The sequence below is a fragment of the Pongo abelii genome, chromosome 7 (genome assembly GCF_028885655.2).
Source record: "Pongo abelii isolate AG06213 chromosome 7, NHGRI_mPonAbe1-v2.0_pri, whole genome shotgun sequence".
In the NCBI taxonomy this organism is placed as follows: Eukaryota; Metazoa; Chordata; class Mammalia; order Primates; family Hominidae; genus Pongo; species Pongo abelii.
This window is the reverse complement of record NC_071992.2, coordinates 69,381,215-69,404,858: the sequence shown is the minus strand read 5'-3', so window position 1 is coordinate 69,404,858 and position 23,644 is coordinate 69,381,215. Positions and strand designations below refer to the sequence as shown.

Below are 23,644 nucleotides of genomic sequence, written 5' to 3'. Positions count from 1 at the left end.
TAATCTCATAATTTGTTCATGTAATGTCCTCTCCTCTCTTTGATAAAGAAAAGTGGAATTATTCTCTCCCTCTAAAATTCACCATTCTAGGAAACTTCTCCTACTCACCCACTCTGCTCAAATCAACCTGCCTCTCCTGAGCCTTCGCAGAAACACTTGAGCCACAACTTGAAAGGGATTACCAATTAACTATTGTTCTCCAGATCAATGTTGTATGCGTATTTGTCCCCTCTAACGGTGCCTGAAGGAATGGTATTTTTAACCTCACTAAGTATAATTAGTGAAAGTAATAAAAATTAAATATAACTACATTTCAAAACAATAAACCTTTAGTTTCCTTTATTTCCTCTTTCCTGCTTTCATTTAAAAATCTCTGCTTCATTCCTAACCCAAATACAAACTGATTAAAGAGATGTAGATGGGAAATAAAACGTGAGTTCTGAATGCAAAAGGTACACCTTCCTACGCATCTGCAGCAAACAGCAACTAGACATAACCAGGTTAGAATATCTGATGCATGCTCACACCACTGCAAGCTACCATAACATCTAATGCCCATTTCCCTCTATTTGGCTCCGCTGCAGTAGAACAACTAGTTACCATCACCCAAGTGATATTTTAACTTCTCATACTTAATATTTGTTAAGCACTTATCAAACGTCAGTTCTTGCTGTACAGTTTGGGATATTTCAATAAACAAAGTAAACAAAACTCTCCCCACTGTGGTGCCTGCATCCTAGTAGTATACATTCTACACACTGGAGTATTACTATGCCTCCTCTTTTCCAAGATGAATCACTCAGCAATTTATTCCTTTCTTAAACCCTATTTGCCCCTGATAGGGGAAATCTTTGTTGCTGTCCTTAAGGCCCACTGTATATTCTTCAAATCTCTTTCATGCTGTAAAGATTAAATTAAATACATAGACTGTGATCTACAACAAAGTAACCACTGACAAGTTCATCTTGCCAGCTGCCCAGATACAGCTAGTTTATAAAGATGGAGGAATTGCAACAGAGAACGAGTTTAATGCATGCAGAGCAGGCTAAATGGGAGACTGGAGTTTTATTATTACTCAGATTAACCTCCCTCAAAATTTGGAGGCCAGGGTTTTTAAAGACAGTTTGGCAGGCACGAGGCTAGAGAGTGGGGAATGCTGATTGGTTGGGTCAGGGATGGAATCATAGGGAGCTGAAGCTGTCTTCTTGCTGTCTTCAGTTCCTGGGTGGGTGACACATAACTAGTTGAGCCAGTTTACTAGTCTGGGTGGCACCAGCTGGTCCATCAGAATGCAGGGTCTAAAAAATACCCCAAACTCCAATCTTAGATTTTACAATAGTGATGTTATCCATAGGAGCAATTGGAAAGGTCTGGAGTCTGGCTGCATGACTCCTGAGCCATAATTTTTAATCTTGTGGCTAATTTGTTAGTTTTACCAAGTCTGTCTGGTGCCTAAACAAGGAAGGGGTTTGTTACAGAGAGAGACTGTTATTATCTTTGTTTCTAAGTTAAACTGCAGGCTGGGTGCAGTGGCTCACGCCTGTAATCCCAGCACTTTGGGAGGCTGAGGCGGGTGGATCACCTGAGATCAGCAGTTTGAGACCATCCTGGCCAACATGGTGAAACCTCGTCTCTACTAAAAATACAAAAATTAGCTGGGCGTGGTGGTGGGCATCTGTAACCCCAGCTACTCGGGAAGCTGAGGCAGGAGAATCACCTGAACCCAGGACATGGAAGAAGACAGCTTGCAGGTTAGAAGCAAGATGGAGTCTGTCAGGTCAAATTTCTTTCACTGCCATAATTTTCCTATGTCAGATTTTTCCCACTAACATAATTTTTGCAAAGGCAATTTCAGTAATAGTGAAATGTAAGAACATTTTTTAGAAAATTCAAACAAAATAATTTATCTTGCATGTAGCTATGTATGTAAAACACAATTTTATTCAGATCAGGTTTTTTAAATTTTTTGATTAGGTAAAACATGATTTATAATTTTTACATAAAACTAAGACTTTCACTGAATTTTACACTTTTCAACCCACTGGTCTAGCACCGTGTAAACCTAACTTCATCTATATGCTTTCGTGTGTTTTTATATTTCAACTTCTTATAAATATGAATTACCTTTAATTTTTTAATTTGCATGCATAGAATATACTTTGAATGAAGAGGCAAAATTAGACAAATCCACAATGACAGAATCTTTCCTAGTTTCTACAAACTAAACTCTCGCCCATAGACAAGTATCCTGCCAGTGTGGGGCGTGTCTGTGTGCCTATCTTGGATACAGTGATCACACTTGAGCTTATTTTTCCTACAATTCCTACATCTTTTTTTCCTTTGTACTCATGCTTAGTGAGTTCCACCCATGTTATTTTGAAGTTTATTTTTCTTCTTTAAATTAACACCCTTACAAATGTCCCTATGAACTGCATGCTGTTTGTTGCTAACCTGACTTTTGATTACATCAAATCTATTAAGGTGATTTACTTATACAGGATAAAAATTTCATGGTAACAGAAATAGAAATATTTTTTATAGGATCAGTGTCACTTGATTTAAATGTAAGTGTATTTGCCTATAAAAATGTTTCCAAATTTACAACAGCAGACATGTTGGAACCATTAATGTTTTTATTCAATTTAATTTAGTACAAAAAAAAAAAAAAAAAAGCATTTCTTGAGTAGCTACCAGGACTGAGGCACTGTTGGGTTTTTAAGGTATAGTAATATGACCATGCATTACCATTTACCTTTGAATGCATCTTAAATCCCTTTGGAGATTATAAGCATGTCTTACCATAGCCTCTAAACATACGCAAACTAGGGTAATTAAGAGGACTGTTTTTATTCTGTTTTCAAGGGTAATGTCATTCCAGTCTAGTGGTTCCTAGTCAGATATAATGAAAGTGAAAAATAATATGCTTCATTGTTATGTATCAATACTGTTTCTTAAGAACAAGGAAGCACAGGCATTTTGAGTAAAATGATTCACTATCAAAATTTCAGATAGAGAATTTTAAAGTAAGACAACAAAATCAATGAGTCATTAAACAAGTCAAAGAAAACATTACGATGGAAGTAGCAGAAGTAAAACATAAATGAGGAGTTTTCTGTGGAGGCTCTTCTCTATAAAACTACCAGAGTAAAGGTTAAAAATCAATATTGTCTGAGTGGCAGACACCATCAGACGGTAGCCTCAGAGTGCTCCTTTAGGCCTTTGCTAATGACATATTGTTAATGCACAAAACAATTGGTGACCCACAGGAGAACCCTGATGTTCAGTGACAGCATGTGTCAGAAGCCACACTTAAGGGGCCAATCCCAATGAAGAGCTAGGACATCACAGCTCTGGACCAGGCCTGATACTTATGATGGAATGCAGGAAACACTACCCTAAAATATGGCACCTTGGCCCAGTGAGTATTTTAAGCTGAAGGAAATGAGAAAACTTTGGAAGCAGGAAGGTCTCCCTGACCCTCTCCAGCCCACTCTCTCCTGAAGTGGGCCATAGAAACTGAAATTCCCTCTCCCCTCTCTCTCCCAATGTAGGCCACAGAAACTAGAATTCCTCTTGCTTCTTCTCCCAGGAACCAGCCCACAAAACCTGGAAAGGTCACCTGTCTGACATTCCCTCTCCTTGTTTCCCCTAAAGATCTTCATGTGACAGGTGTCTTACTTTATACCTGGAGGAAAGAAATATCATACAGTGACTCCAAGAAAAACCTGAACAGACAGGCCCTACTAAGTTCCCCACAGTTCATTACCATTAGATCATACCCTTTGGTTCTCCAATTATACTTCTGCATAAGTATCTATAAAAATACAAACTTTTCCCTAGGTCTTTGGATCATCATTTCTGAAGCCTCCTGAGCTACACAGAACTTATTGAAGTGAATTTGTATGCTTTTCTCTTATTAATCTGTTTTTTTTTGTTATGGAGTCTCAGCCGGGCAGCTTGCAATGGGTGAAAAAAAAAAAAAAATCACGTTTTGTCTCCTACATTTACAATCATTAAATTTAGAACAGAAACTCTTCATCCCTGGCAAATCTTTTAGTAACTACACAAAAGGAGTCATAAGATCATTTACGTGGGTCAGTTTTAGGTGAAGACCTGCTGCGGGTGTTTGCTTTCCTAATTGGTTGCTGTGTGAGCTTAGGGTTAAGAGGCGTTACTACAAACCTAAGAGCGCTCGCTCAGCCTTGGAATGCAGTAGACACTAAAAATACAGTCAGCCTCCTCCCTTTGTCTTGCTGATCTGGTTATAGTATCAGGGAATTCACCATTGGCCAAAGCAGTGCCACACTTTCCTGTGATTTACAGAGTATTCAAGAGCTTCTGGCTTTATGGAGAGGCTGTGTAAAATTTCAAATCTTTTAGCAGTAACTTTCCAATGCAATAATTTTCCAAGAACAGGATTGGAATTTTTAACAGAAATAATAGGAAGCTAGAAACCTCTAGAGAATGTTTGAGCCTCTGAGCCTCTGAGTTTAGGAGGCAGAAGGGCAAAATTACCCATGTACACTATGATATAGGCCAGGAAGACCTTCAAAACCTTAACGTTAAGCTAAAGATTTTTACAAATGTCTATTAAAAAAACATAGCAACAGTATTTTCTCTGTAATCCTCAAGGATTACACTCACCTCACCTTATTCTGGGGATTGACACTGAACTGATACACATTGGTAGAGCCAGATCCATTTTTTAAATACTGTAATATTGAGAGTGACAGGAGTCAGAGAAATGCTAGGCAGACAGGAGTGGCCCCTGGCAAAACTCCACCTTTGAGGTGAAAAGCCTGAAACCCACAGCCCAGATGAAAACTTCCATTCTTGTGTATCGGCTCTCTCCTGATTGTTTCTTTCTGAATAACGTCTTTTTACCAGTCGAATGTTACCTTTTCCAAAACTACCTAGGGCCTGCCCCACCTCCCCATCTTGTGCCTATAAAGACCCAGACCCAGTCGGTAGACAGGATAAGCAGCTGGACATCAGGGAGAGGCAACTTGACTTCAGAGACAGTGGCTGGATGAGGCAGAGTTGGCTTAACTTCAGGGTAGAGTGACCTGCCCTTCCCATCCTTTTTCCAGCTCCCCTCTCTGCTGACAGCCACTTTCATTGCTCAATAAAATTCTCTGCATTCACCATCCTTCAATTTGTCCATGTGACCTCATTCTTCTTGGGCAGTGGACAAAAATTCAGGATGCACCAAGTGCGGGTAGCCAAAAAGGCTGTCACACTGGCCCTGTGCCCTCACTGGTGGAGGGCAGCTGCCCTACGCAACGAGGCAAAGGGCCCACAGAACTGATGACACACTGCTGTCTGCAGACGGTGGGACTAACAGGGCATTGTAACACACCCCTTCTGGGACCTTGGGGTTGCAGGCACCCCCATCTGGATGTTGCCATGGGGCCTGCACAGAGTTTGCTCCTGCTGGTGCTAAAGCAGCCGGCCAGTTTTTGCACTCACTTGCTCCAGTGCCCACACTTGTTTGCTTGCGTGCTCCCTCCCATGAGGGGTTGAGCGGGGCAGGCTAAGTAAAATGGGCACCCCTGTTGCAAGACCTGCAAAGGGGTCAAGAAAATATCCTGCATCAATATTTTCATATTGGATGATGGATAGCCATCATCTGAGCCCCCTTGTGTCTCCCTCATGTTCTGGTTGCCCTAGAATGGGAGAACCCCTAGAGGTCACAGCACACTGCCAGGGTTAGGCGTCAGGGCCTGGAACCCAGCACAAAAACATGGGGCCCTGATGACATGGCCAGCCAATGCCTCATCCACATCTTGGACTCTCCAGGATCCTTGATCCTTGCTTGTCCTGAAGGTTGCACTCTAGGAATTTCAGTGTACCAAACTGCTTGTTAAATACAGTATTTTGAGTATCACCCCAGCATATATGGACCTGTTATTTCTGGTTTGCCCCTTTACACAGCTCCCCTTACCAGTGTTTTTTGCATTTAGCTACTACTTTACACACATGTGTTGCCTTCAGAGGCCTCAGAGGAGTGACCTTAACCCTCTAGACAAGCCTCATGTAACCTAGCTATGGTGTGCTTATCTCCAAAAGGCCTAGAGAATCTCTGCCTTTTGTCCAATATTTCTTATTTTAATGTTCTGTATATCAAATTCTGTGTAACCAACTCATTTATACTCTTTCACCTTTATCAATCAGTTTCACTGGGTTATCCATTTTGGCTATCTCTTCCCCAAAGCAAACAGAACAAATGCCTCTGGCTTTTTTCAAATTGTGAAATATCTCTAAGAAGAAGTGATACTTGGGTTTGAAACTCCAGTGCATGATTGCCTGCCTCAGCTCAGCTCAGCTCAGCATGATTGCCTTCCAACATACACAGAAGTCCTGAACCTGGTGTTTCATCCTGAGAAGCCCTTCAGGAAGGGAAAACAGAAGGGGCTTCCAACATTGATGCAAAGCAGCACAACGTAGGCTGGCATGGCACAGAGTGTTCTCCCACCTATTTCAGAGCCACTCACTCACCTGACATACTGTCAACAAGGCTGGTTCTTGGGAAATTTCTAAAGAAAACTTTGGTTTTGTGTTTAGAATCACCTCTGCCTCATGTATCCTGACTCTGGTCTCCTCATGGGGGAAAGCCAGTTTCTCCATCCTGTTATTCTCAGTCCTCCACAATGGGGCCTTAGGAAGTGGGCAAACCTGGACGAAGCCTCAGCTGTAAGGCTACCTGGGGACTCTGGGTGAGCTACTTAACCAGGCTCACACTCAGTTCAGCATCTGAAGAAAAAGCATGCCAATAGTTTCTTTGTGGCAGGATAATACTTCTGTGTTTTAATCTGTACATCTCCATCCAACTTCCTGTGATCACCAGATTCTTTCAATTGAATGCCAAGGACTTATTCCAGTCCCTCAGCCCCATCAGATAGAGCTGAGTCACCCATAGCACAAATAGGAAGAAAAGGCATGAATATTAAGTATAGGACAAAAAGATTCTGCTAAAAACTTACAGAGGAAGTTTACTCACTGGGAAGAATAAGATAACCAGCACACTGAGAAAAAAAAAAAAAATGGAAGAGTCAGAGAGAGGCATACAGGCTGGAAGTGAAGAACCAAGAAATCACCATTCGGCTGGGCTCAGTGGCTCACTCCTGTAATCCCAGCACTTTGGGAGGCCGAGGCAGGTGGATCACGAGGTCAGAAGATCGAGACCATCCTGGCTAACACGGTGAAACACCGTCTCTACTAAAAATACAAACAACAAAAAAAATTAGCTGGGCATGGTGGCGGGCACCTGTAGTCCCTACTCGGGAGGTTGAAGCAGGAGAACGGCATGAACCCAGGAGGCGGAGCTTGCAGTGAGCCGAGATTGCGCCACTGCACTCTAGTCTAGGCAACAGAGTGAGACTCCGTCTCAAAAAAGAAAAAAAAAAAAGAAATCACCATTCAGCTACAGTATGAGGCAGCTAAATAGAAAGTGAGCAACCACTGAGCTATCCCTTTGGTTACTACCTGGAGAAGATAAACATTTCCAATGTTGACCCATTTCCCACTTTGGAGTGACACTTACCTGTGCCTCTAGAAACTCTGCCCAGCAACTTCCAAACACAAACACAAAAGCATGTATTACATAGTAACACATTATCTCATGGTTCTGAACACTCCTACAAGCCCCAGAAGGGAAACGCTTGTATAACTTGTGAATGTTGAGGATAGGAAGGCTACTTACTGATGTTCCTCCTAGGACACTCTGTCCTAGGGGATGACTGAACGTTAGATGAAATTGTACTTCTAACTAGTCTAGTCATACTAATAATGTTACCCATTTTTATCCCAATTAGTCCACTTACCAGTGTAAAGACTACAAGCATGACAATTTGGCTCTTAAGCTTGGCTTCCTCTTCTGTGAAATGGTGATAAAATCTACTTCATTATGCACTTGTGGGTAGATCAGGGATATTAACTACACCTGTGTATGTGCATGTGCTTCGCCTTTGCATTGTGAGCATCAGTGCAGCTCACCTGACACAAACTCACCAGTCTGCAGCACTGACAGGGACCCTGGGAACCATGAAAGGTCAAAGTCCTCCCTCCTCATACCCCAAGAAGCTCATGCAAGTTGTCACTTATAGCTAGACATCATGACTGGTAAGAAGGGAGAGGAGGGACCTCAGAATTTATCCAGAAGATCTAATTTAAACTAAACTATTTTAAACAATAATAGATGGAGAGCATTAACAGGAAGGTTAAATGTGCAATCTTACTTGTTCCTCACCCCACAAAAGAATTATGAATATATATAAACTGTTACGTTAGTTGTCTTCCACATCCCCTCCTAAGGCTCAAGGTGTTAAAGAAAAACCCCTGTCTGGGCAGTGTCTTAGGCCTATAATTCCAGCACTCTGGGAGGCCAAGGCAGTGGATCTCTTGAGCCTAGGCATTGGAGACCAGCCTGAGCAACATGGCGAGACCCTCTCTCTACAAAAAGTACAAAAATCATCAGGGCATGGTGGCATGCGCCTATAGTCACAGCTACTCAGGAGACTGAGGCAGGAGGATCACCTGAGTTGCTGTGAGCCGAGATTGCACGACTGCACTCCAGCCTGGGTGACAGAGTGAGACTCTGTCTCTAAAAATAAAAATACAAAAAGAAAAACCCCTAATATTTAGAATTTAAAATAGCTTCCTTAGTCAAGTACAGGGTTTCCAGTGGTGGAAATTCAGGCACCAAAAGGAGCAGTAAGAAAACACTATTGAGCTGGCCTTTCTAGAACCTTGGTTCTCAAAGCATCATTCATGGACCAGCATCAGCAGCCACAGCTGAGAGCTTGTTAGAAACGTAAACACTCAGGTCCCAAGCCAGCCTTCCTGAATCAGAATCTGCTTCCTAACACAATTCTCAGGTGATTTGTACATACATTACATTTCAGAGGCGCTAACTAGAGGGTCAGGATTCCTCTCTTATCATACCAGGCATGTGGCTGCTCTCCTCACTTATTAAAAATACCAGTCAAGGGAGACCACCACATGTAACATTCAATTTCCAAAACCCACTCAGAAAGTGCTATTCTCATGTCTACAACTGGCAAATGTCTCAAACATTTGCTGAGAGAAACAAGAGCAGATGCTTACTGTTCCATCGCATCGGCCATCCTTGATTCTTAGATACATTTGTGCATTTTTCACACTTTCAAACATGCAAATCCCAGAGCTGATTTTATGCACTTTCCAGTAGGATTTTTCAGACTGGCTTCCCACTCCAGAGCAGCTTCCATCAGGCTGGAGACACAGGGCCTGACACAGGCTTGTAGCAAGCAGAACCACAGCACTGTTGAGGAACACCCCCTTCAGAGCAACAAACAGAACAGAAAGGCAGTCAATAACAGGCTCGTGTTTTGCTAGAAGGAGACAACTATAGAGGCAATTCTCTTACTGAAGTCATAGTGACCAGGAAGCTTGGTGGCTGAAAATGAGCAAAAGAAGTAAACAATGTAACTGCTATGCAAAAGTAAACAAAAGGAGATTGGTTTACTTCAGTTATCATTTGTTGATAGTATAAATGCCAGCATGAGATGCTACAGAGATTTTTAAAAGATACAAATCACAAATATTTCTCTTAAGGAATTTACTATCACCTTAAACAAATAATGTTAATATTAATATAAAGCACAATAAAAAGTATGCTATAAGAGTAACTGAATTATGGAATACCCTCTATGGATATTTAAATGTATGCATATAGGAATGAATGTAAAAAGATATCAAATACAAATAAGATATATTTAAGAAAATCCTATGTAATCATTAATTTAAGAGGAAGATATAAAAGACTCTTGAGAGTTAATTAGAAATACACTAACACAGTAAAACTGATAATAGATAAATACACAAATCACAAAAGATAAAATACAAATGGTGACTAAACATAAGGAAAAGTAATCCATGCTAGTGATAAAAAAAAAAAAAGCTAAAATTGGATATCTATTCTTCTAGAAAATTGTCAAAGTCCTTCTCCTTAAGGACCACACTCAACAACACTGAGGTCAGTGAGATGGGTGTTTTCCTACAATGCTGAAACTAGTTGGGTACTAAGAATTTAACTACCCGGAGAAGTCTGACCTTCGCCTCAGCTTCTGAGTGGTAATCTCTCTTTACCCTTGGAGTGTCATGCCTGATAGGAGTGTCGTTGTTTGCCTGCAGACCTTGAGCCAGCCAGATAGTAATAATGTGACTCAGGGTAGGGGGCTTTGAGTCAGAAACTGTCAAGTGACCTCCTCAGAGGCTGGAGACTGAGACCAGCCACATGGACTCCCTACAGGATGGAAGCCCAATAAAGACTCTGAATACCAAGGCTCGGGAAGCTTCCTTGGCTGGCAATACTCCATGCATACTGTCACACACCAGTGCTGAGAAAGTACCTCTGCCTTGACTCCATGGGGAAAGAACCAGTGCACATTCCATGTTTGGTGCTTTTCCTAGACTCTGCCTTATGTGTCTCTTTGCTTAGCCAATTTTAATCTGTATCCTTTCTCTATAATAAACTGTAACTTTGAGTGTAACAATTTTCAATGGGTTCTGTGAGTTCTTCCGGTGAATTATCAAGCCTTCATAGTGGTCTCAGCATCCCCCAAACTCTGTGGTTGATGTCAGAAGTGAGGATAGTATTATAGACTGTTCCCCCTAAATTTATAGTTGGCTTAACTTTCACAGGAGTAAAAATTGGGACATCTGAAGAAATAAATTCGGCAGTATGTTCCCAGAGCCTTAAAAGTTTCACATTCTAACCCTTAAGTTCAATTTTTAATTTTCTAAGCTAAGAAAATAATAAATGATGTGGTCAAAGGCATATGTCAAAGTATATATTACAGTATCATATGCAGAAGTGGGAAAAGAGAGAGATTAAATGTTCAACAACAAAAAAGACATATACGTGTGTGTGTGTATACATGTAATACTTACATTTGAGTATTATGAAACCATTAACCTTAAGTTTAACCTTAAGCTAAATAACATGAGATGTATGAGTTAAAATTATGTTGTTTTGGGAGAAATAGTAATGTTAGAAAGTGTTTATTATAGAGTAAGTACAGACATACCTTGTTTATTTGCACTTCACTTAATTGTGCTTCACTTTATTTGCTTCACAGATAATTTTTTTTAAATTGAAGGTTTGTGAGAACCCTACATCAAGCAAGTCTATCAGTGCCATTTTTCCAACAGCATGTGTTCACTTCATGTCTCTGTGACACATTTTGGTAATTATCATAATATTTCAAGCTTTTCATTATTATTATATCTGTTATGGTGATCTGTGATCAGTGATCTTTGATGTTAACTATTGTAATTATTTTAGGGGGGCATAAACTATGCTCATATAAGACAGTGAACTTAATCAACAAATACTGTGTGTGTTCTGAATGGCTCCACTAACCAGCCATTCCCCTATCTCTCTCTCTTGCCTCCCTATTCCCTCAGACACAACAATATTGAAATTAGGCTAATCAATAACCCTATAATGGCCTCTAAGTGTTCGAATGAAAGGAAGAGTCACATATCTCCTGCTTTAAATCAAAAGCTAGAAATGATTGAGCTTAGTGAGGAAGATCTGTCAAAAGCTGTGACAGATCTAAAGCTAGGCCCCTTGTGTAAGGTAGCCATGTTGTGAATGCAAAGGAAAAGTTCTTGAAGCAGATCAGAAATGCTAGTCCAGTGAATACATGAATAATAAGAAACCTAAACAGCCTTATTGCTGATATGGGGAAAGTTTTAGTGGCCTAGATATAAGACAAAAACCAACCACAATATTCCCTTAGCCAAAGCCTAACCCCAAGAGCAAGGCCCTAACTCTCTACAACTCTATGAAGGCTGAGAGAGGTGAGGAAACTGCAGGAGAAAAGGTTGACGCTAGCAGAGGTTGGTTGATGAAGTTTAAGGAAAGAAGCCATCTTCGTAACATAACAGTGCAAGGTAAAGCAGCAAGTACTGATGCAGAAGCTGTAGCAAGTTACCCAGAAGATCCAGTTAAGATAATTGATGAGATTATCAACAGATTTTCAGTGTAAATAAAACAGGCTTCTATTAGAAGAAGATGCCATGTATGACTTTCATAGCTAGAGAGGAGAATTCATTGCCTGGCTTCAAAGCTTCAAAGGATAAGCTGACTCTCTTGTTAAGGGCTAATGCAGTTGGTGACTTTCAGTTGAAGCCAGTGCCCATTTACCATTCCAAAAACCCTAGGGCCCTTTGGAATTATACTAAATCTACTCTACCTGTGCTCTAGAAATGGAAAAATAAAGCCTGAAGGACAGCATATCTATTTATAGCATCGTTTACTGAGTATTTTCAGCCCACTGTTGAGACCTACTGCTCAGAAAAAAAACAATTCAAAATATAACTATTCATTGACAATGTACCTGGTCACCCAAGAGCTCTGATGGACATGTACAAGGAGATTAATGTTATTTTCATGCCTGCTAACACAATATCCATTCTGTAGCCTATGGATCAAGAAGTAATTTCAACTTTCAAGCCTTATTATTTAAGAAATACATTTCCTAATACTATAGCTGCCATAGACAGTGATTTCACTGATGGCTCTGGGCAAAGTACACTGACTACCTTTTGGAGAAGATTCACCATTCTAGATGCCATTAAGAACAATTATGATTCATGGGGATAGGAGGTCAAAATATCAACATTAACAAGAGTTTGAAAGAATTTGATTTGAAACCTCATGAATGATTTTGAGTGGTTCAAAACTTTGGAGGAGGAAATAACTGCAGATGTGGTAGAAATAGCAAGCAAAGAATGTAATTTGTTAAGACAGAGTAAACTCCTGATGAAGATACTGTGAACATTGTTAAAATGACAACAAATAATTCAGACTATTAAATAAACTCAGTAGATAAAGCAGCAGCAGTTTGAGAGGATTTATACTAATTTTGAAAAGTTCTACTATGGATAAAATGCTATCAACATTGCATGCTATAGAGAAATCTTTCATGAAAGAATGAGTCAATCACTGTGGCAAACTTCATTGTTGTCTTATTTTAAGAAACTACCACAGCCACCCCAACCTGCAGCAACCACCACCCTGATTCATCAGCAGCTGTCAGCATCAAGGCAAGACCCCCGCTACAGCAAAAAGATTACAACTTGCTGAAGGCTCAGATGATCGTTAACATTTTTTAGCACAAAATATTTTTAAATTAAGGTATGTACATTTTTTAGACATAATGCTGTTGTACACTTAATAGACTACAGTGTAGTAAACATAACTTTTACAGGCACTGGAAAACTCAGGAATTTGTGTGACTAGCTCTATTGAGAAATCTGCTTTATTGCAATGGTCTAGAAACGAACCTACAGTATCTTTGAGGTTTTAAATATAAGTAGACTTTAGCTGAATACTGATTTAATAACTATGCTATACTAGTTAAGATAATTATTTTCACTGAAAATCTTTTCCTTTGCCTTTCAAATACAGATAGTATTTGTCAGTGTTTTTGTGATGATTAAATTTAGTCTCATCGTGTGGTGAAATTCTCAATAAATGCCTGGAACAAAATGGGAAATCTCACAAATAATTGCTATTATATTTATATAATATCATTTTAAGATAGATTCACAAACACATAAAGATAAAAGAATAAGCATTATGAAAGTATCAAATGTATACAACACTCAAAGAGTATGAATTCTAATTGTTAGAAAAGTTCAATATATACATTTGACTCCCAAATGCAGGGTTCTCTAACTTTTTATTAAGAATTCCCACATCCATAGTTTAATCTCCAACTTCAATTACATACAGGATATTAATCCCCTCAGAGTGTCATTGCTACTAAAGCTGTCATCTCTATTGCCTTTCAAAGTCTGGCAAACAGAATGGAAATAGGCACCAATGCCACCTAGTGGGAAGTGATTTGATTACTGCATTATGACTCAATTTTAAGACTTTTCCTCAATAGGGCAAAAGAAAGTTGGGATTTAGCAATATAAACTTTAATAACTTTCCCCATTTTACCTTGACAAAAATCACAAATTCTTTTGAAAGGTTTGCATAGCCTGCTGATGATGCATCAGCTATTTTGCCATGACGATCAAAAACAACTGTGTGACCAGGAACCAGTGCCGACTCAAGAAGTGCACAGCGGTTAGGCTGATAAAGCACTCGCAGCTCAGTGGTGGCTTCACCACTAACCTAAAAGGAAAAACAAAAAAACCCTCTAAATTAGCAAGAGAAAAAAAAATTTAATGTAATCACATTATATACATATACAGGTGTCTACTTCATTTTATGGAAACTTTGTACTATTTATAAAATCTCATGATTTTATAACCTATTGAAATTCAATAGGTTTTATTCCCTAGACTTAATTCCAATGACTTGATCCAATGACTTCCTCTCTTGAATTCTCAGAATCCATGGAAGAATGTTGGAAAAATAACTTTATTGGCAGGATAATTTAATAAGATGCTAATATGTATCTTATCTTTTTTTTTCATTTTCTCATTTGTGTCTTCCTAAGTTAAGAGTATTTGGCACTAAAAACTGAAATCGATAGAAATTTTATCTCATTCTTAAATTTTGCTTTCAAAAACTAAACAAATTGAGAAGGTTATGCTAACGTTGAGACACGACTATTGTTCAGGACAGCATTTTAGGTCCCACCCCATCTCCCTCTAGTTTCCCAGGGAGGCAGTAGGGCATGAAGAGGAAAAGTCATTGGTGCCTCTTGAATGGCTAGATCCAAAACACTAAGTCTATCAACTTCAGCAAAGTTCCATTGCCCAAGTATGGCAGGGAGGCGGCAGAGGTATTGATCTGCAAGAAACCATCTGACACCAGATGAGTACATCTCAGTAACCAGTGTGGTTCAAAGCTATGACAGCTGTCACCAGATATTCTGAGGCCACCCATACCAAGTGAAATCTTCTGTGAAACAAGATGAGTCCCATAGTAACTAAAATGAAATCTCCCACCAACCTAGTGCAACCTAGTGGAATAAGGGCTTTAAGGTAGCCTTAATTTGATTTTAGAAAAATATAGTAATGAGATATTTCTTCAACTCTTAATTCAATGGAGTAGATTCCATATCCATATTCATATTTCTTAAGCATTTACTATGACCAGGCTCCATGCTGATCAGAATGTGCTATGAACTACAGCGTAGGGTACCTTACCAAGTCCAGAGCAGAGAAGAAAAGGCTTCATGGAAAAATCTGACTGATTGATCACTTAGTCAGAATTTCAGGCATACAAATTACACAAGGTGGGTTTTTTTCGATAAGTATTATTTTCCCTAAAGTTAAATAACATCCCATGAGTTGAAATCAGCCTGTAATGCCAGTATTTTGGGAGGCTGAGGCAGGAAGAATGCTGGAGCCCAGGAATTCGAGGCTGCAGTGAGTTCTGATCATGCCAACTGCCCTCTAGCCTGGGTAACAGAGCAAGACCTTGTCTCAAAAAAAAAGCAATTATTGTATAGCATTATATGAGGAAGCTGTAGCATAAGTGTTAGTGTCAGACTGCCTATATTAAATTCCTGCTTCCACACTTACTAGCTTGTGACTCTGTGCAACTCACTTAATCCTTTTATTTTTCATGTTGCTCTTCTGTTAAATACAAATAATAATGGATTATCTCATCTAGTAGATTTAAGAATGAAATATTGTAATACACATTAAGCACTTAAAACAGTGCATTAAAGTTATCCTATATTGTATTCTTTTTAAAAATAAATAACATGCAGGCATTATATTAAATGCTACTTTTCAAATCTAAACTAAGCAACACAAGGTATAATTATAAAAAATTATTGCTTTTCCCCAACAATATGGTCCCTAAAAGGGCCATTGAGAAGTCAGTCTCCTTTTGAAAGCTCATTAAAATTTTGAATGTTATTAGAGAATTGGTCTACTTTTTCTTGTCTAAATTCCAATTGCTGAAATTTAGAACCACTTATGCATCACAATCTCAACAATTAGTGAAACAAAACAGAATGAAAAAAGTGCTAGTACAAGCCAAAAGGAAATGGTAATCTTATAAATGTATCTTATACAAAAAATATATACAGACATAAAACTATTGATATGTGGCAAAAAGAAAATTTACTACACACCATTCCAGTGACAATGCCATTGTCAAGAGCAAGAGAAAGATGCCTCATCTCATGACTTTGGAAAATGCATATATTTCTTTTGTTGAAAATAACATCAAAGACACCTGGAAAACATTTTTAAAGTATTAGAAAGCAATTTTTGCTTTTAAAACTTTTTTTATTCAATATATACTGAAATCTCTTAATAATATATTTTAAACTTCTCAATTAAATCTTTTCAGTCAAAGGTAAAATGCCTCTCCATAGTATGTTCAGTTTGTGAAAATTCATAGTACAATGTATGCACTTTTCTCATCTATATGTATATGAATAAAATGATTTTAAAAACTGGTGATTTCTTGATCCATGACCTATTTCATTTCCTAGTCTGTGTGTTGTATGTATTTGAGTATGTACATATATACACAGCTATATCTATATACAAATACAATATACTAATATATTAAATACATTAAATATATAACATGTAATGTATATTATATAATATTTACAAAATGATTTCATGATAACAAAGTTAAACTTTCTTTTATTTTATTATACTTTAAGTTCTGGGGTATATGTGCACAACGTGCAGGTTTCTAACATAGGTATACATGTGCCATGTTGGTTTGCTGCACCCATCAACTCATCATTTACATTAGGTATTTCTCCTAATGCTATCCCTCCCCCAGGACCCCAACCCCCAGCAGGCCTTGACGTGTGATGTTCCCCTCCCTATGTCCATGTGTTCTCATTGTTCAACTCCCACTTATGAGTGAGAACATGCTGTGGTGTTTGGTTTTCTCTTCTTGTGTTACTTTGCTGAGAATGATGGTTTCCAGTTTCATCCATATCCCTGTAAAGGACATGAACTCATCCTTTTTTATGGCTGCAGAGTATTCTATGGTGTATACATGCCACATTTTCTTTATCAAGTCTATCATTGATGGACATTTGTGTTGGTTCCAAGACTTTGCTATTGTGAACAGTGCTGCAATAAACACACGTGTGCATGTGTCTTTATAGCAGAGTAATCTATAATCCTTTGGGTATATACCCAGGAATGGGATTGCTGGGTCAAATGGTATTTCTAGTTCTAGATCCTTGAGGAATCGCCACACTGTCTTCCACAATGGTTGAACTAATTTACACTCCCACCAACAGTGTAAAAGTGTTCCTATTTCTCCACATCCTCTCCAGTATCTGTTGTTTACTGACATTTTAATGATCGCCATTCTAACTGGCTGGAGGTGGTATCTCATTGTGGTTTTGATTTGCATTTCTCTGATGACCAGTGATGATGAGCATCTTTTCATAAGTTTGTTGGCTGCATAAATGTCTTCTTTTGAGAAGTGTCTGTTCACATCCTTTGCCCATTTTTTGATGGGGTCGTTTTTTTCTTGTAAATCTGTTTAAGTTCTTTGTAGATTCTGGATATTAGCCCTTTGTCAGATGGGTAGATTGCAAAAAAATTCTCCCATTCTGTAGGTTGCCTGTTCACTCTGATGATAGTTTCTTTTGCTGTGCAGAAGCTCTTTAGCTGAATTAGATCCCATTTGTCAGTTTTTTCTTTTGTTGCCCTTGTTTTTGGTGTTTTAGTCATGAAGTCTTTTTCCATGCTTATGTCCTGAATGGTATTGCCTAGGTTTTCTTCTAGGGTTTTTATGGTTTTAGGTCTTACGTTTAAGTCTTTAATCCAACTTGAGTTAATTTTTGTATAAGGTGTAAGGAAGGGATCAAGTTTCGGCTTTCTACATATGGCTAGCCAGTTTTCCCAGCACCATTTATTAAATAGGGAATCCTCTCCCCATTGCTTGTTTTTGTCAAGTTTGTGAAAAATCAGTTGGTTGTAGATGTGTGGTGTTATTTCTGAGGGCTCTGTTCTGTTCCATTGGTCTACATATCTGTTTTGGTACCAGTACCATGCTGTTTTGGTTTCTGTAGCCTTGAGAAAATGCTGGAATTTTTTCCTTGGAACTGGACTGTGATGAGAAGTGCTTGCCATGAACATAAGCTACTGTCCTTTCTTTTCTTTTTTTGAGATGGAGTTTTGCTCTTGTTGCCCAGGCTGGAGTGCAATGGCACAATCTTGGCTCACTGCAACATCCGCCTCCCAGGTTCAAGTGATTCTTCTGCTTCAGCCTCCCGAGTAGTTGGGATCACAGGCATGTGCCACCATGCCCAACTAATTTTTGTATTTTTCGTAGAGATGGGGTTTCTCCATGTTGGTCAGGCTGGTCTCAAACTCTCGACCTCAGGTGATCCACCCGCCTCAGCCTAACAAAGTTCTGGGATTACAGGCATGAGCCTTCATGCCCGGCCAGGTACTGTCTTTTTTTTTTGACGCTTCCTTTCCAGTTTTTGAAGATAACGCACAAAATAATCTTCTCTGAAGATACTTGATAAAAATTCTCAAAAAAAAACCAAAAACACATGCTTCCACTTCATTGATAAAAATGTACTGCTGTTTGGCACCTAGGTCTAGTTCAGCTACCAGATGAGCTGATTGATGCGTTCACCCCGATAGCCAGGTGTGCCCATCTCCTTGAGGAAGCCCACTCTATTTTTGGTAGCATGACGGGCCACTGAGAGGTGGAAAGGGTGCAAGGACCATGAGATCTCTTGGAAATGCTTCCCTGGGAAGGCAATTTCATGAATGAGGTCTTCCAAGGAAATGATGCCAAACTTCCCCAGGTGCTCCTAAATCACTGTGTTGTCTGTCAGAAGAATGATCTTATTCTTGACCTTGGTTTGTCCACGTTTCAAAATGAGTTCCCAGACAGATTTCAGATTTGGAAATCCCCAGTCACATAAGGTTCCACTATATGCAGCATTTTTAGGTTCTGGGGGATGACTTCTACTAAGACACCACTAAACATTTTCTTTAGGCGGCGTCTTGAAGTGGTTCTCTGCACCAGTAAAATCACGCCATCAATCCTTTTGATGCGTACAACAAAGGCCAAGGAATGTTTATCTGGCAATTCTAAGGCATGAGGTTTCACTTCTGGTCATCTGAGACATACTTTGTCACATTTCTGCTGCCAGGAATCATGTAGGAATGATTCCAGTCACTTAAACCTGAGCCCTTTTCCTTTCCTCTGCTCCTTCTTTGCCAAAAGTGCCTGCTTTGCCTGGGTGGCTTTGAGGGCTTGATAAGCTTTCCTCTTTTTCAGGAGACTTTCTGGAACAAAAAGGATTTTTTCTTTGCTCTTGCTCCGCCATCTTTCTAGTGTTGCACAAAGTTAGATTTTCTAAAATGAACCAATCCTTCATTTCTTACTATTGTGCGCACAGCCCATTTTGTATTAACTAAAAATTTTGAGCTTAGTCAATATATACCAAATGAAGGAGGATTGTGGTAGTCATTGGGTAATTTACAGTCCCAAATCCCAATTTTTAGCATGGAATTATTTAATTACCTGCTTTATTATATGTGTATATTCATCTAGCATTGGTAAATGCAATAAATTAATTCTACCTTTATAATTCTATTCCAGTTAGCCACACAGGCAAACACTTTTAGTTAAGAATAAGGTCTGATGTGGAGGTTAACTACAGAATTTCAATTTTTAAAAGGATTTTACTATATATTTATATGATTTTATATTCATTTAAAGTCATATTACTAAAAATGAAAGACACAGATTAGTTAAATAGACCACTCCAAATGGAAATCTTCCTGTCTAATTAATTTCTAATTTATTTTTGTCTACATAATAAAATGCATCTTAATGTTTAAGAATTAGGATGTCATAAAATTAAACCATGTTGACAAGCACTTACAGATAATCCTGGGGGTTAGTGTGTTATTGAAATAAGGAAAGAAACAAGAACTAGGAATTCTGATACAGATAATCCTGGGGGTCAGGGTGTTATTGAAATAAGGAAAGAAACCAGAACTAGGAATTCTGACCTTGAGTCTGACATAACTCATTAGATAACCTTAGACAAAGCACTGTGCTTCTCTATGTCAATTTCCTCATCAATAAAATCAAGGCAAGAATTCTCAAATGACTTGTTCAGATGATTCATTAATTGTGCAAACTAATGAGCTAACAATGAAAGAATCTGAAAACTAAAGGTGTTCCTGAAAATGTTCTAAGAATAATTTTCATGGTTTAATTTAATTTTCTTATTGTTCTAATGATTTCATAAATACCAGAATCTAAATTCATAAAACTATAAAGGTATTATTTTACCTTTTTCAGTAAGAACTCAATAATTAAAATAATAAAAATTTATATATTTTGTTATAAAAATTTATTTATTTTAAAGTTTATCAAGAATATTAACTACAAGTTCTATAAAGAGATGGCTATTTATCTTACTGTCATTGCTGTTAGTCCCATGCCTAAGACTATCTCATCAACAGTTAAGTGTTTTATAAATATTTGTTGAATAAATGAGTTATTTCTGCTGAGAAAAAAAAATTAAGGGTCCCTATTTTAAGAATCGCAACACAATACGGAATGTCTTTGAATCTGGAAGCTTCATTTAGTGAGTTTTAATGAAAAAATATATAGAAACAATATTTTCCAGTAAAATTATAATCAAGTCAGTGTGATAAATGAGATCTTCAGGATTTAAAACTTTTCAATAGAGGAAAAATACACCATTTTTAAAGAACTTTAAAATACCTTGGTGGACCTCTGGTATTCCATGGAGCGTAGTTTGGAGGAAAATAATAAGAGAGAGAGCACCACCATGTGAAGGAAGGTATTAAAATTAAGCTGAAAACATCTGAGCAATCAGCAGCAACAGAAAGAAACATTATCTACACTTAGGCAGATACTCCAGGAACTACAGCTGTACTCACCGCCTTCCTGAAAATACAGGTGCCATTGACCCCCACATTATGGGAAGTCCAATAGAACATTCCATACTTTCCCATTGAAGTCCTAAACACGCTCCCTTTTTTGTTGTGAAGTTGGTATATAAACCTTTACCTCTAACTATTCAGTAAGTTACTCATTACTAAGTACTTCCACCTTACCTATGGTGTGCACATGTAAATAAACCTTGTATTTTCTCCTGAGACATGTCGATTGTCAGTTATTTCTCAGGCTCCCAACCATTCAAACCTAAAACAGTAGAGAAAAAGCTTTCTCTACAACATGAATCTGGATGTATGATTTCTAGTTTTGGCTCTGCCAATAAAGAGTTCAATCACTCATTCAACCATTATTTATTGAACACCTATGTGCAAGGAATATTTTTAGTTATGACCTAGATAAAAATTATCAAAGTTCTTATCTCTCAAATGTTCTGATTTTTAAAAATAAGGGTTAAGGCTACATTACCTTAAAGTTCCCAGCTAATACAAACATCCATCGGATCTAGTCACATTCACCAAAATAAACTTGAATTGGCCAAATCCAACAGAAGCATTTCAATCCTTATTGCACTTTGCCTCGTTACTAGGTTGAAACTGTGGATGCTATTTGAAACTCCATAATCTCCCACCTCACTAGCTTCCTTCTTGGTCTCCCACCTCATTCTTTGTTCTATTGTAGGGTCCCAAAAAACGACATCCCAAAATGAAGGCCTCAGAAGCGGTCTCAGAAGCACAAGTTTTTTCTGACCTTCACCTGGCCCCTCATTCTCCCTGGAGGCTAGCCACAGAAACTAGAATCTCTCTTCTCCATGGCAGGTCACAGAAACCAGAGCCCCATCTCCCCAAAGCCAGTCATGAAACCTAAAAATATTTATCTAACATTCTCCCTCCCTTTCAATGGAAAAACTGGCCATGAAGAAATGATCTGACCTGCCTTGATTGTAGGTCATAAGACCCCTAACCAGAGAGGGTCCTGTCCCACACCCAGAACGAAGGAATGTGGCACAGAGAGGCCAAGAAGAATCTAGACAGACAGGCCTTGCTGGGTTTCCCCACTCAGTCTGTTAGCACTAGTTTATACCTTTTTTGTCCAGTCCTATTTCTACATGTCTGTCCATACTTTGTTAAATATAATTTTAAAAAATGGAGAGCTTCCCCTGTATCTGTGGGTCTTCATTCTGAAGGCCCTTGTGTTAGGTAAAACTTGCATCCTTTTTACCCTATTAATACTTGCATGCTTTTTTTTTTTTTTTTTTTTTTTTTTTGAGATGGAGTCTCGCTCTGTTGCCCAGGCTGGAGTGCAGTGGCGCGATCTCGGCTCACTGCAAGCTCCGCCTCCTGGGTTCACGCCATTCTCCTGCCTCAGCCTCCCGAGTAGCTGGGACTACAGGCACCCGCCACGACTCCCGGCTAATTTTTTGTATTTTTAGTAGAGATGGGGTTTCACCGTGTTAGCCAGGATGGTCTCGATCTCCTCACCTCATGATCCACCCGCCTCAGCCCCCCAAAGTGCTGGGATTACAGGCATGAGCCACCGTGCCCGGCCACTTGCATGCTTTTTAATACAAAATATTTGTATGCTTTTCCCCCTATTAATCTGCATTTTATCAGTGATTTTTAGTGAATCTTCACAGGGGAAAGGGGAAGTTTTCCCTTGGCCCCTACATGCTTTTCACTCAAAGGTGTTCCTAGGGTTCTATCTTTAAATGACTACTGTTCTCATGCCTCTTCTTCTCGCTCCCTGGGAAGTCTGCTTTAATAATCTATAAATTGAGAAATTCTAAACCTGTATCTCCACCACTCGTCTCTCGCTCAACATCAGGTTCATATACTGTTGCATGTAAACAACTGGATGTTTCATGAACACTTCAAACTTAGTATGCACAAACTAGAACTCATAATTTTCCACACATTACTAGCTTCCAAATCTAATCCTTCTAAATCCTTCTACATTTCTTACTTCAGTTAGTGACTCAATGAATAACTCAATTACCCAAAGCAGAAACCTTAGAGTAATCCTTTTCCCTTAACATTCCTTTTCCAATATATCACCAAGCCCTGCCAATTTTGCTTGCTAGAAATTCTTCAGATTTTTCTTTCTTCTCCATCAGTATTCCCACTTAAGTACTCCAAGTCCTCATCACCTTTTGCTTGACATATTACAAAAACTTACTGACTGGTCTTTCCTTTTCTAATCTTCCTCCATATGCCTCAAATCTGGCCTCCACTTAGCTGCCAAAGTGTTTCTACTCTACTTCAAATCCATTTGTGGCTATCTCTCAACCCAGGAGGGAATAAAGGAAGCTGATTTTGGACATGCAACTTCTCTCCCAGAGCCTTTTGTAGTAGGCAAAGAGTAGCCATGGAAAAGTAAAGGTTTAAATTACCAAATGCAGTTGACAGCTTTGGGTTGCTAGCAGACTGCTTTTAACATGAGATGATTATGGTTGCAGTGGTGGGGGAAAATGTTTAAAATTTGTTTTACAGCTTCTAGAGTAAAACATAAGATTAAACACTCCCTGTTGCAACCACATGCAGTACAATGCTTGAAACTAATGTTAGATCTCTTGTAAGATTCTGAATTGAGAAATTCAGCAATTCGATACAAATAGCCCTGATTTGCTGCAGCTCAGTAAAGGTGCTACACTTGGTACTATATACTTAAGTCAGAGAGTTACAGTATACATCCCAGAAAAAAATCAGCAGCCATTTCCCTACTATTAATATGTACATG

The 23,644-nt window shown here is 38.8% G+C and overlaps 1 protein-coding gene and 1 pseudogene across 1 annotated transcript in view; both read right to left on the bottom strand.

The window, feature by feature from the left end:
* The window catches only part of RP1 (RP1 axonemal microtubule associated), a 342,341-nt gene that overhangs the window by 162,046 nt on the left and 156,651 nt on the right, over positions 1 to 23,644 (bottom strand). The window contains exons 13-15 of the mRNA XM_054561625.2: positions 16,098 to 16,201; positions 14,000 to 14,176; positions 9,106 to 9,318 (exon numbers count right to left, since the gene is read on the bottom strand). Of these exons, the coding sequence (XP_054417600.2) occupies positions 9,106 to 9,318; positions 14,000 to 14,176; positions 16,098 to 16,201 (494 nt within the window). The remainder of the gene's footprint in view (positions 1 to 9,105; positions 9,319 to 13,999; positions 14,177 to 16,097; positions 16,202 to 23,644) is intronic.
* Positions 18,562 to 19,316, bottom strand: LOC112134677 (ribosomal protein uL30-like; annotated as a pseudogene).